The sequence below is a fragment of the Trifolium pratense genome, linkage group LG5, assembly GCF_020283565.1.
Source record: "Trifolium pratense cultivar HEN17-A07 linkage group LG5, ARS_RC_1.1, whole genome shotgun sequence".
Lineage (NCBI taxonomy): Eukaryota > Viridiplantae > Streptophyta > Magnoliopsida > Fabales > Fabaceae > Trifolium > Trifolium pratense.
Window position 1 is genome coordinate 34,047,721 of NC_060063.1, and position 14,771 is coordinate 34,062,491.

Here is a 14,771-nt window from a genome sequence, read left to right on the forward strand (position 1 = left end):
ACTATTATTCAACCGTCCATGATGACAATATCCGAAGTCCTTTACTTACTCGATACAGATATTCATTCTGCTACGTCTGTCCTCATTGAAATTACTACAATGAATCGAAGCTGTGCTAGTCTCCACCAAACTTTTCTACCAGACAAGCGCTTACCTTTTTTTTTTATTTCCACATACAACACACACCTCACCATGACATCCATTCAGGTGACGCTTTCGAATCCTTAGTATACACGCACAATCATAATTTTCCAAATTATATGTGAGGTAATCCCTTCCAAGTATCCTTAATTATTATAATCCACATTCTCATGTGCTTTTCCATCACTTATTCTTAACATTTCTTCCCAACGACTAACTATTTCGCCTCATTCCTTCCATAAATGACACTTCGCACTTAACCTCGACTTCTAAATTCTTATGTGGAATTCTCCAACATGCTTTCCACTTACTAAACTCACCATCCTTATTCCGACTGTACTCCTTTTCCTATTTAAATTTCCAAATTAACCAATGAGGTTGTCAGTCTCCCCTTACAACTTGTATTACCTTCTCGCTTCCTTGCTAACGCACAACGTTAACCATTCCTTTGCGATTATCTTGTCGATGTTATAATATCTACAAAACTCCAATTAGGTCCTCCTCAACAATCTAGTAAAATGAAACTTCTAAGTTCGATAAATTCCTAAAGTTGGTTTCCAAACAACCAAGACCTCCATCTCGTTGATTTCAAACCATGTCTTTAATTCGTCGCACATAATCCAAATATTCTACACATCCATTCACTAGCTTGATTCTTATTCATCTCTAACTTCCACTAAGGTGTCTACTAATGTACACCTCAAAATCAAACGCTCCAATTAATTAATCCATCAAGTTCCTATTACGTATTTCTCTATGCATAATTATCTCTAATCTTATCTTCGTCATGTCACTATAATTTACCTCCGAATCGACACATATTACTCATTCATCCAGCGATTGAATACGTGTCTCAAATCTTAATGCTTGACTTCTCCAGAACAACTACCAAAACACAACCCTTCGCTATGATTTCCTCCTTAGTACGTTTAATACCGAAATCAATCTCTTGAATCTAATCCTCAAGAGATTTAAAATACTTACCACACCATCTAACTTTCTCCATTACATCTCAAAATTAAACCAAAATTTCCTTCCAACTATCGCTCCCATTGTCTTAGTACTCTTACTAACAAACTCTCTTTCTAATAATACACGACATTTCTAGAAAATTTCCAAAAATTCTCGTCCAAAACTTGAATTATTTAAAACTTGTCTACCTCAACACCAATGATGTCATAAATTCAAGATACTACTTGGTCCTTCAACCCTTTTAGTCGATCGAAATCATTAACTTAAATGTCCAATCACACAGGATCTCTACTCAAATCTTGACTAATCCCTTCAAACTACTCAAGATGTTCACTTTCTCTTAGGGTCTACCTGCCAATAATCAACAATTATAGCTTACACTGCTACAATTCTCTAAGTATTTCCATACCATACGCCTCTAGTGTCACCTATCATCGACTTACAACTCATTTCCCAAGGATGACTCCTCGTTCTTACCTAAACATCTATTCAAATCCACACTCATCCAACAATTAGTTACTTAAAGTTTCCTCTCACAACAACATCTATACACAAAATCTCCCCAAACTATGTATAGATTGCCACTTATCAACGTGATACTTGATCTCCTACCTTCAATCATCACGTGATTTACCCTTAATAATCACATTTCATATCCTAATATACCTTAAACACTCAACTTAAACCTTTAAGGTACCCATCGACGTATAACTGTCATCTAACACTACCAGGTTCCCTCACTCTTGACGCGCAACATCCACTTTAACTCAAATACGGCTCGCCCCGATGATTACCCAATCATCGTAATTAATTCCAATTGACATTGTTGTCTGTTCCACCATCCCTCATTGGCTGCATCTTCTTGACAACCAAATGACTTCATCAAGTCTCATCCCGAACTCACCGTAGCAAAGATCCAATATTTTCTTCAAAAAGTTCCCCGAATCAAGTCCTTACTTGAAATCCTTTACAAGAATGATGTCCACTCGTCCACACTCAACATCTCCGAGTGACCACGTCCAATGCACTTCTAATCAATAATCTAACTTCCAAGAATCCCTTGCATTTCTTATTCTCCTCAAATCCATCCTCCTCGGACCGCTGCCTCTGAGAAAATTCGGAGACACTCGTCGACCCAGTTCGACCAAAGCTCTAGGGGCTAACTGTCCTACTCACTGAAGCACTATAGGGAACATTGTTTCGGTTGAGAAACAATCAATTACCTAAGCATTTAACCCATGCTTGACTCAAGACAACAAACACATAAGAACCCAAGCACTTATGCTCACTAAACCCGACTTTAACTCTAATATGACTGACCTCAGACTGTTAACTCACGTACACACTTTCCCTTTGAAGATCTAATGCCGAGCTCTGATACCAAAATGTAACACCCCGTTTTTCAAAGCATAAAAAGGGGTATTTTAATTTTTTTTTTTTAAAATCAGCACGCTTAAATAAAATGGCGCGCGTGAACGCCCGCAGCTATCTCGGCAATTCGTCATTCAATAGAAAATAAATATAACATCAACACATTATATTACAGGGCTTCCTCGAAGCAAAGTGTGTACCTGAATAATTTACATACAACGGATATAGCAAGTTCATCAACCAAAATGACACGAGTCATGAACCAAATATATCACAAGGCCAAAAGGCACTAAACATGTCTGAGTATAATTGTATAAGACATACAGTCATCCAAAAATACAAACTAGGCCCTAAGCCTAACCAAAAATGTAGCCTAACAAGCGCTACTCTCTACACTCCGGGATAGTCCACGAAGTCCTCGCCATCCACACGACCCACAGTCTCGCTAGGCTCTCCGTCATCTAAGGTGGGGGATAACCCGTTCATTTATCACATACAAAGCAAGGGTCACCATCTGGAAACAGGAAATACAAATACCAAATACCAAATAGAAAGCGGCTAAACACTTATCATTTTCCTCAACACACGCATAATAAATAAAGTGCGCACATAGCCTAATGCAAACCTCTAATGAATGAGTGTGGCACCCCGTCACAGGATCGCCACGGTAACACCCCGTCACAGGATCGTTACATGCATGATTTCCGGAAATATTCTCTCATAAAGGAGAGTCGTAGGTTTCTAGCAACACCCCGTCACAGGATCGTTACCTCTACTATCAATAACACAATCTCAAGGATTAGAGTGGACACCCCGTCACAGGATCGTCACACTCCGTGACACCCCGTCACAGGATCGTCACGTATTGGGACTCAATAAAGATCCCGAAGGATTAAGGTGGACACCCCGTCACAGGATCGTCACACCCCGCGGCCCACTCGCGCGGCCACGTACTATGAGTGCATGAGCATACGATACCCCTATCTATGCCATTTCAACACATTACATATATTCCAAACCAAATTATATGTAAGACCAAAAGCAACATGTATTCATTACGAACTCAACTCGAGAATACATTCACAATCATGCCAAGCACAACAAGCAAAACAACCAAGCACAACAACAAGCAACCAAGCACAACAAGCAAGCAACCAAGCACAACAAGAAAGCATACCCTAATGCTATCGACGGAATTTAAATACGGAAATAAAAACGGTGCCCTTACCTCGGCAATGCTTCCAACCAAAAACCACAACGTTTCACACTATCTACCGTTTCGCGTTTCCTAAAAATAACGAGCGGACAATGAATAAGTTTCTCCCAAATTATCTTATCGAAACTAAACCTATCCACAAAGGTCTAGAGGTGTCTAAGGCACTTCCTAACACTCTCGGATATTATTTCCGAGTCCTCCCCATAGTGATTAAAAATTCCCGAAGTTAAATACACTATTTTTCACAAAACAAACACATTTTCGACAAAATAGTTTTCAAACTAAAATGACCATAACTAATTCAACTCTTGTCCACTCGAGACGAACCATACGCCAAACTCTTTGTCTCGAAAAGACGGATCAAATGGTTAAGTTTGAGGGAACTGAAACAATTTTAAATGGACGAAAATGCCCCTGCACAGTTCGTCCAGAATTGAGAAATCAAGGCATTCTCCCACAAATTTTCATTTTTAAAACCATGATAATATCCCATAATACCTAAAAAGCATTAACCCTAACAATCCAAAACATTTTAGGTCGAATCGCAATTTTTGACAATTTTCAAATTGATTTCCTTAGGGCAAAAGCAACTCATTTTCTTTTCTAACAAAACCAAAACCAATCAAACTTTTTAGACTATGATTACGTCACACTACTTGTCTTAGAACAATTTCGAAAAAAATCGATTCTCCCTACCCAAATTTGTTGCCTCGGCCAAAGAGGGAAAAACAAGGCCAACACCAAATTTTTTATTTCAAAACCATGGCCTTGATCATTTTGTTCCCCAAAATTATTTCATTGATCACTCAAAACATTTTCCAAAACCCACCCAAAATCTCATAAAATTTTCTAAGTCTTTTGAGCATGAAAATAATTTTTCAAACATAAATCTTTGTCAAGATTTTTAACTTCTAAAAAGTCTTAAAACAACCTCAAATACACAATTAACAAAACCATTTTTCATATTATTGATCAATTAGAAATTCTCCAAAAACCCTAACCAAGAACAAATCCATGAAAAACTCACTAATCTCATGGAATCAAACAAGCTAAGCCTAAACAACCCTAGTTAACATCTCATGAACAACTTCCATGGATCACAAAACATTTTTAACCAAGTTCTAAAATTTTTCTCTCATGAACATAAAACCTAAAATCCAAACAAAACCATAATCATGGCCAACTAAGAGAAAGGAAGAAGCTAGTTACCTCAAGAAAGAAACCCTTGCAATTTCTATGGATCCAATGAGCTCAAAATGAATGAAAATGGTGAAGAATTGAAAATTTTGTGAAGCTAGGGCTAGGGGAAAGAGGAAGCACGGTTTTGAGAGAGAAGGAAGAGCAAAAATGTGATTTTTCTATGTCCATCAAGTGGCCTTGGCTTCTCAAGCAAGCCTCTCATGATTAATCTCACACATTTGATCAAATAGTGCATGCCATGATCAAATCCTAGCCCTTGAATCAAATAGTGCCACAAAAGCAAGATTTCCCCGACTGTATTTTTCATTCCTAACTCTTAAAAATATTCTAAATTCATATCCTAACTCAAGCCGATATATAAAGTTCCCATCTAAAATATAAACGGATTCGGAGTTAACGAAAATTCGGAACAGCGGGTAAACTATTGCCCGTTTTTTCAAAAACTAGAATAACGCGAAAAATAAAATTCCAAGGATACAAGAACATCCTCCTTCCTATAAGAAGACCAGGAAAACAAACCCCGTGCCATTCCGACACTCGAGCACAAAACAGGCACGATCTCAGCAAACTATGTCGTTATAACGACGATACTCGAACTAATAACCTTCGAACCCTAATTAACCTATCCACAACCCATGGTCTTTCAATCGAAGAACCTAAAAATCATTCCTTAGCTCAACAAACAAACTTCGGAATCAAAATCTACGCGAAAAACTAAGCAAAATAGGTTCCGGGTGCAAAAATCCCTAAAAAGTCAACAAAAGTCAACCCTCACAAACCAAGCCTGCGCGCGTTGCGCCAGGACCAGAACCTACAGGATTATGGGTCTTACACCAAACACGCCAAGAAATCACAGAACCAAGCATACACATAGCTCATTACAATTATAAGACGGAAAATAAAGGTGCCCTTACCTCGGCAAGCTTTCCCTAACTTTTTCTCGTCAAATCTACGATACGCGCTACCTAAAAGTTAAGCAGCGTACAATCAATAAAAAGTTCCTCGTTCATCCTATCGAAACGAAACTTGTCCTCAAAGCTCCAGAAGGGTTTAAGGTATTTTCTAAAGCTATCCCTCAGAGGTTTCAGGTTATTTTCATAGCGATTAAAAATTCACGACGTTTAAAGACGTTATTTTTTTGTTATACGAAATTCATTTTGTTTTCAAAACATTACCAAGAATCATTTGAAAACGACCAAGCCCGAACTAAAACTTTCCTCGTCCGACTTATAATAAAATACTCTTGGTGCGTATGTAACTAAAACGTTTTCAATTGATTAACTCTTTTAAACACAATTTTCGACAAAATAGTTTTCAAACTAAAATGACCATAACTAATTCAACTCTTGTCCACTCGAGACGAACCATACGCCAAACTCTTCGTCTCGAAAAGACGGATCAAATGGTTAAGTTTTGAGGGAACTGAAACAATTTTAAATGGACGAAAATGCCCCTGCACAGTTCGTCCAGAATTGAGAAATCAAGGCATTCTCCCACAAATTTTCATTTTTAAAACCATGATAATATCCCATAATACCTAAAAAGCATTAACCCTACAATCCAAAACATTTTAGGTCGAATCGCAATTTTTGACAATTTTCAAATTGATTTCCTTAGGGCAAAAGCAACTCATTTTCTTTTCTAACAAAACCAAAACCAATCAAGACCTCTCTTGAAGTCACACTAATTTTTTTCATGGAACTTACTCAAGAACACAAAATTAACTTAATGAAAACCTAAGAACTTATGAGTTTTTCATGAGTAATATGAGGAAGGAGAAGCTTGTTACCTCAAGGAAGAAGTTGATCTTGCAACTCCTAAGATCTTAGCACACCAAACAAACTTGAGAAGAAGAAGATGAAATTTTTTTGTGAAGTGAAGGAGGGTGTGTTGGGAAATCGTTTCATAAAACACTTTTATAAACGCAGCGGAATTTTAAAATTAAAATTTCCCATCAATGGATTCTTATGAATGAGCATGATCAGGTCTAGAATATTACCTTTGAAGAACAAATTTGTGGTCGCCTTTCTTGATCACAAGCACCGCACTTACAGCACCTCCACTTAGTCCACACGAACAGGAACCTTCGATCTCACAGTGCTAGCTGTTCTTGGATGAAGGCTGAGGGAATTTTGTGCGGTTTAGGGTTTAGAGAAATTCAGAATTTTTCTAAACTCAGTTAGGGTTTCAAAAAATGTCACTACTGAACTTCATAAGGCTCTATTTATAGAGTTTCTTATGAGGTCTTTAGTTTACACGAAATTGGGCTTCTCAAGCCCAATAACCGTTTTTCACTAACTGCACCCCCACAATAAGTTTTACTTATTTTTCCCTTCTTAGCTGTCCTTATGTGTGTGACCCTGTAGGTTCTTATGACGTTGGCAATAATATTAATCGTAATATTATAAACAGTGAGCGGTATCTAGCAACACATCACTGTTACCCAAGTCACAGGAATGTCACGTGATCTGACTAACCTTTCCGTGATAAATATCTTGTGCACAATTACCCTTTTGTCCTCATGTCTATATTGAACACAAGGCATAGTATGTCATCCTTGTCTAGTTCAATATTGGGCCCATAGACATATCTCCCGTTATGTAGGAGGGACAAATTCCATCTAGGTCACTCATGTCCCTCAGCATGATTCGTGGGATACCCATCAACCAACTTTATAATTATCCAGTTACGGATAACGTTTGAATGGCAACAAGGTATTACACTCCTGCATCTAGGGTACATAGTGGTTTCAGGTCGAAGGGTGGAATACACCTTTTATCACTATGAGAAAACTTATGACATTTCATAACACTCTATGTAGTATTCTCATGGTGGGTCAATCCGATATAAAGTTACCCTTAACATTTATATCTATGTGAAGAGATAACTCATTATCCATGATCAGTGAGATATGATCATCAGTCTACCAACATAATAGTCTTTATGCTTTAACGTTATCCCATTTCACAATAAAGCTTGACTATGGATATGTTTAAGAATAGTGTTCTTATAATTATAAATAATTGGCCTCTAGGGCTTACACCAACAGGGTGGGAGAGGGTTCGGCCAAGGAAAATTCTTGCTCTTTGATTCAATGCATTCAACACATTCTAACTATTATGGTCTTGATCCATGCCATCCATTGGATCAAATAGTGTAAAGGTGATTTGTTAGCCATTGGATCTAAAAGTAGTAATGATTGCTTTTCAAGAAATATCTAGATATTTCTTGAGCTCTCAGCTCTCGCGGGCGGCGAGTCGTACCTCGTCAACGGTCTAACTTGCGGAAAATAGAAAACTTACGAGGTAATTGTTCATCGTAAAACATTTCTAAAAAGTATCGTGAAACTTTATTCTCCGACTGAAATTTTTATCTTGAGCTCCTAAAAATATTCTGAGTCCAGATCCTAACTCGTACCGATATATAAAGTCTCTAGTTGAAGTTCGACGGAAAACAGAAACCGTAAATTTTCCAACAGCGGTACCATTTTCTACTCGTTTTTCCAATAAACGGAGAAAGTCGAATTTCGAAATTCTGAAACTACAGGAACGTTCATATGGATAGATAAAGACTACGGGCCAAAAGTCTGGGTTTTATTAATACATAAGTAAGAAGCAGGCTCCAACTCAGCAACTATGTTGTTATTACACGATTTTACGAAAATAACTTAACAGAAAACCCTAAAACTCTTATCCACTACTCACGTTCAATACACGCGTATGATACAGTGGAATTATGGGTCTTACAAGAAGTTTGTGGATAGATTAGTACTCATAGTAAAAGAGGTGGAATTGGTTGAAAGATTTGGAGTTCTAAGTCTAGTGTGCGAGGTTATTTCTAGAAAGTATGACGTTGTGTATGTTTGAAATGATTAGTCATTTCTTGAGAAGATTGGAGAACTTGGGAAATAGATGTTAAGATTAGTGGACCGTTGGTGTTAACTAATCGAGGAAAGGAAGTAGGTTTTAAAGTAGATGAGAATGGAATTGAGAAATATCATAATAGGATTGGTATGTTTGTTGAATCGTTGGAAGTAAGGATTGTATGAATAATCGAGTTTATTCAAAGACGGAAGTAGGATAACGATTCGGAGGATTTTGTGTGAGGCTTGTCGAAGAGAAATAATTGGATTTGGATAATGACCGGACAATTAGTGTCGCATGTCGAGCGAGATCGTAAATTCTTGGAGGTTGAGATGAAGCTAAGTGAGTAGTAACGTCTTATAATGATTAGAAATAAGAAAGTTAGCCGTTGAAGAACGTGCAGAGAATGAGTAATAGGAGGTCATGTTGGAAGTGACTTGTATTAGGTGAGAGTTGCGAAAAGGATTACCACACACATGAGTAGATGTTGTGTTTGAGAACATATAGTAAGGAGTTGAAGGCGATGCCTAAGGTATGTGTCTTAGAGCATTTTGTAGTGCCCACAAGTTAAGAGTGAGTAAGTGTTTACTAGGAAATTTGGATTCATGGAATGGAAGAGTCAGTAGAGACTAGTGTTGTTAAATGCATCGTGGATGTTGATGTAGTATAGTCACAATCGGTGACAATGAAGTAAAAGATTTTAAATTGTTTCATCATGGATGATGGAACGGTAGTGATTTGGTGTATAACTTAAAATGTATTTTGGACGAGAATTTTGGAAATTTTCTAGAGATGTCATATTGGGAGTAGACAAGGAGTCATTAGTAAGAATACTAAGACAAAGGTTGATTAGAATTTAATGAATAGAATTAGATTGAATGACGAGTATTGGAGTTTTTGAGGATTAAATTCAAGAGTTTGATTTTGGTATGGAATGTACTAAGGAAGAGTTTAAAGATAGCTATCCATAGAGAGATGATGATTGGTAGAGGTCGGAGGTGAATAAGAAACCGATGGGTGAATAAACAGAGAAGAGTATGCTTGTTGCAATTCTAGGTGATGGGGAACGTGGATAGATGGATTGTGAGCGAATTGAAGATGTCGTTTTGGAATCAACGAGATAGGAGTTATGATTGTTGGAGATCCAATTTTAGGCGGTGGCCTAATTTTGAAGTAGTGAATTACAAAAAGATTAAGGAGGAGTGATATTGGAAAATGTTTGCGTTAAGGAATGCAAACGTTGGTTAAGAGATGACTTGAGAACGAAGTAGTCGTATTGGGATTTGACTCAATGATTGGAGATATGTGAGAAAAGGAATTTGACAGTTAGAAACGATAATTCTAGGATATGTCGAGGAAGATTTGAGAATGTTGGTCATCAAATGATTGTTGGAATTGAATTATCAAGTGATATGTTTGAAATAAGATACGACATGAATAAGTGATGTAACACGGTTAAGTGATTCATGAGGGAAGCAGAGACTTATAGGATTTATGGAGTTGTGGAGTATTCCACGGGAGTATCTTTCGGAGTGTGTTCGATTAGTTGTACTTGTTGTGGGTAGCATTATGTGTACCGTAGAATGTGAGTCTATAGATGTTTCGTGCGAAGTTGACGTTTTAGCAGTTTGATAAGAATGGTTTATGCCGATATCATGATTGTTGACTATCTATCGACAAATTGAGGAACTGGCCGTCCTTGATCTCTTGATAAATAGACAAAAATTGTGTTGGATGGGATAAACTAATTTTGTCAAACTTAGTAATGTGTAGTGTTTTGAGCGTTTCGTTGGAGGGTCGGATACAGGAGTTATCCGGAGTTGTTTTAGTAGCGTAATTTTCGAGGGCGAAAATCTTTTAAGTAGGGGAGAGTTGTAACGACCCAAATTTATTATTCACTATGTAAGTGTTTAATTATTTGGTGACGTGGTTTTTAAGTAAGATAGTAACTTTAAGTTATTTATCGAGAGTTTAGTTAACACGCGAGTTAGTGAGAGTTAACGCGAGTTGGGTCAAGTTATTGGGCTTGAGGCCCAATGGGCCTTGTGGACTTGTGAGGAGGCGCTATTTAGCCCTTGAAGTGAGAGAAAGTCTCACTTTTTTGTTGTTCTTGGAGAGAGCTAGAGAGAAGGAAGAGAAGAGGAGAGCTAGGGCAAGCTTGAGCAAGAGAGATTCGAGAAGCAATTGTTGAGCTTTCGTCGGATTAAGGTAAGAGAGTAGATTTCATATTCGTGGGTGACTCGAGGAAGGGGAGAATGTCGATTTCTCCTCACCCGAACTTCCTCCACCCCATTTTCGTTTTAGCTTAGAACGGATTTTCTTGATGGAAATCGTTCCTAAGGTTCTTAATATGCTTAACACGCTTTTAACATGATTAATGAACGGATATGATGTTAAAAACGAGTTTTATGAAAGATTAAACTCAAGAACTTTGTGTTCTTGAGAGTTTTGATGAAAAAGTGTTCAATCCTTACTTTTTCGATGTTTATGATGTAGATCGGTGATATGAACTGTCCTTTTATGTTTATATACATGTTATATGCGTGAAAACAAACTTATTTGGGATTTGGAACATCAAAAATGGGATTTTTGGGTGGATTTATGCTCAAACCCGAAAACAGAGCTCCTGTGGCTGGCATACTGGCTGGGCCAGCCTTGCAGCGTGGCCTAGCTTTCTCTGGCTTTCACTGGCTGAAGCCAGGAAGCCCCGGGTTCCTGCTAGCTTTCTCTGGCTTTCACTGGCTGAAGCCAGGAAGCCACAGGTTCCTGCTAGCTTTCTCTGGCTTTCTTTCGCTCAGCCACCATGACAGACTAGAACTTAATTTGTTGATGTTTCTAAGTGCAATTAAAGGTTTATAACATTGATTAATTGTATTGTTGATGATTGTTGATGATTTCTTGATGATTGTTGATGACTTGTTGATGTTGTTTGATGTTTGTTTAAATATCAAAGAAGTATATTAAGGTGTTAATCAACTTAATAAAGAAGGATATTAGGATTATGTTATTCTAATAAAGAAGGATATCGAATTATGTTATTCGATAAAGACGTATATTAAGGTATAGTGTTATCTTAATAAAGACGAAATGTTGGATAGTGTTGCACATTTATAAATGACGAGCTTAATGCTAAATGTGATTGTTGATGTGAGAATATTCATGAAAACATACATGCATTCATGAATTATATTAGGGATATTGGATATTCCAATAAAGAAGGATATCAGATTATATTTATCCGATAAAGAAGGATATTAGAGGTGAGATACTCTAATAAAGACGATGGTACCACATGCATTAGATATGTCTAGGGGACATAGCATGAAGATTGTGGCATTAGATTGCATTAGGATATGTGTACATTAATTGATATTTGATATGTGACACATATGTTTGCATTTATGTGATAATTGTTATGTGACACATATTTTGCTAAGTGTGCTTATTTCTATTCGATGAAGTGATGTTTGATTATAATGATCTAGAACTTATAATTGAATGATAGATGATGATGTATATGTATAATGTATGATTATGCATGTTTTTATGAAGAAGTGTTTAAGTACCATTTACTTACACTTGTATATTTTGAGTATGTCGTCTAACTCTCTTTTATGTGTTATGTGCTGGACCGTTGGGGGTCCAGATTCTCAGGTTTTGTGGTTATCGAGGTCGAGTCATCGATGAAGCTCCGCTCTGATTGTGACACGGGAAAAAAGGGTTTTATATTGTATATAAAGTTCACTGTCTAGGTTATTTTGTATAATCAATAAATATATTATTTGATTCAAAGATTTGTATAAATAAGTATTTTTACTAATTAACTATATTAGTATTATTTTGATTGAAGAATGTAATGCTCGAACCATGACTTTTATAATAACTAACTTTGATTTTCCGCCGCGTATTTTGAAAAAGATTTATCATGGTAGAATTTTATTAAATAATGGGTTTGGGTGTTACACCTAGTAAGAAGGCTAACCCACCAAAGGAAGGGAGGAAAACCTCAACCCCTGCCAAGAAAGCTGTGAAGTTTGGACCACCTAGAAGTGCCAGCAAGGTCACTACTTCTGGCAAAGAAAAGAAAAACTTGAAAAGGAAAGAACCTGTGTCTAGTGAGTCTGAATTTGAAGAGGAAATTGTCAAAACCACAACTGGTGGATCTTCAAGAAAAACTGTAAAGGGAAGAAAAGTACCATTGAATGTGCCCTCTGCACCTCTTGATAATGTTTCCTTCCACTTTGAAGATGGTCCAACCAGGTGGAAATTTGTGTTTAATATAAGACTTTCAGTAGAGAGGAATTTGAGTAAAGACTTTCTACAGTGCAAGGAGCTTATGGAATTGATCAGTGCTGCAGGCTTGATGAAAACAGTGAAAGCCCTTGGGGTGTGTTATGAAAAGCTAGTCAAAGAGTTCTTAGTGAACATAGGAGAAGACTGCAATGATCCCACAAGCCCTGAGTTCAGAAAAGTCTTTGTCAGAGGAAGGTGTGTAAATTTTTCCCCATCTGTTATCAACCAATACTTGGGAAGATCAATAGATGAGATTGCAGATATGGGAGTTAGTCAGGATGAGGTATGCAAGACCATTACAGGAAACTCTATACAAGCATGGCCAAAGAAGAACAATTTGTCTGCAACAAGACTGACTGCAAAATATGCTCTGTTGAACAAGATAGCTGCTGCTAACTGGGTGCCCACCACTCATTCAAATAGTGTGGCAACAGGTTTGGCCAGGTTCATTTATGCAGTAGGCACAAAAACCTCTTTTGCTTTTGGTTCTTACATCTTTGAGCAAACATTTAAACATGCTACGTCACTTGTTGTGCAAATGCCAATTGCTTTTCCTACTCTGCTATGTGGTATAATATTGGATTAGCATCCAGATATATGTACTCCTGCTGATGTGCCTTGTGCTAGAGAGGCAGATTTGTCTTTTGACTACAGGTTGTTTGAAGGATCACATGTTGCAGACATTGCTGGACCATCTGGCAAGAAATCTGCTGACACCTCGAGCAAGAAGCAGATGATAGCTGATCTAAAAGAGACAGCAAGGCTCTGGAGGAAAGGAAGCTGTCTTTGGATCGTGTGATACAGGCCTTGGAGGCTGAAGTTGCTTAGGAAGGAGGAATGCAAGGTGATGGTGCTTCTGGTGAGCAAGTACAAGTGGAGGACTCTGATGAAAGTACCTTTATTTGATTTGTTTTCCTTGTACTTTGTTAATTTTCTGGATTTCTATGATCTGTTCTGTGTGGGCTAGGCCCTGATTTTTGAGCACCTGCGTGTGCCACTGGTGTGTAACATGCACAATATGCTCCTTATGCTCTGATGACTCCAGGTTTTATGTGCTCTGACTTTATTTGTCAAGATTTTGAGCTAAAAAGGGGGAGTAATTACTCTCTGATTTTGATTTTCTGATATGCATGATGTGATGACAGATGCTACAACATCTAGCATATGTGTAGTAAGTGTGTGTGTGTACTACTATGATGATGCATGACTTTAGGGGGAGTGTTGCATGAAGTAAGGGGGAGTAGAATTTATTTTTCTGCTACTCTAGTCATATGCAAGTTGAGTGCAAGTTATGTTCTATCCGCTGTCGCATGCATCTGATTTTACTTTTCTTCTTAGTTGTGTGTTCAAGTTGACTTGAAGGAAAGGGTTCTCTATATCCCTCCACAATGATTGGTCTAAGATTGTTTTAGCCAAAATTTGCCAAAGGGGGAGATTGTTGGGTTTTGAATATTGGCTACAATTTTGCAAAAACATCATAAGCCAACTGCTGTACCCAGATGACGTAGAATGCCTGTACAGTATGTGTCTCCAGGAAACAGAACGCGCTATAACTCTGTTTTCATATCTTTTAAAGATTTGATTTACAAATATGATTGTGCTTATCCAGCAAGCCAAAACGCGTTTGTTACTGAAAGATATTAAAAAGGCGGTTTGTTTTATTTGTTACAAAAATATATTTCAATATTTTTGTTTCAAATCTTTTAGTTGAAGAA

General features: G+C 37.5%; 1 protein-coding gene across 1 annotated transcript; it reads left to right on the forward strand.

The window, feature by feature from the left end:
- Positions 1-12,709: 12,709 nt before the first annotated feature.
- Positions 12,710-13,855, forward strand: LOC123886487. The gene is made up of 2 exons (XM_045935804.1): positions 12,710-13,513; positions 13,643-13,855. Exons 1-2 carry the CDS (start codon positions 12,710-12,712, stop codon positions 13,853-13,855), a joined length of 1,017 nt encoding a protein of 338 aa, XP_045791760.1.
- Positions 13,856-14,771: the final 916 nt, after the last annotated feature.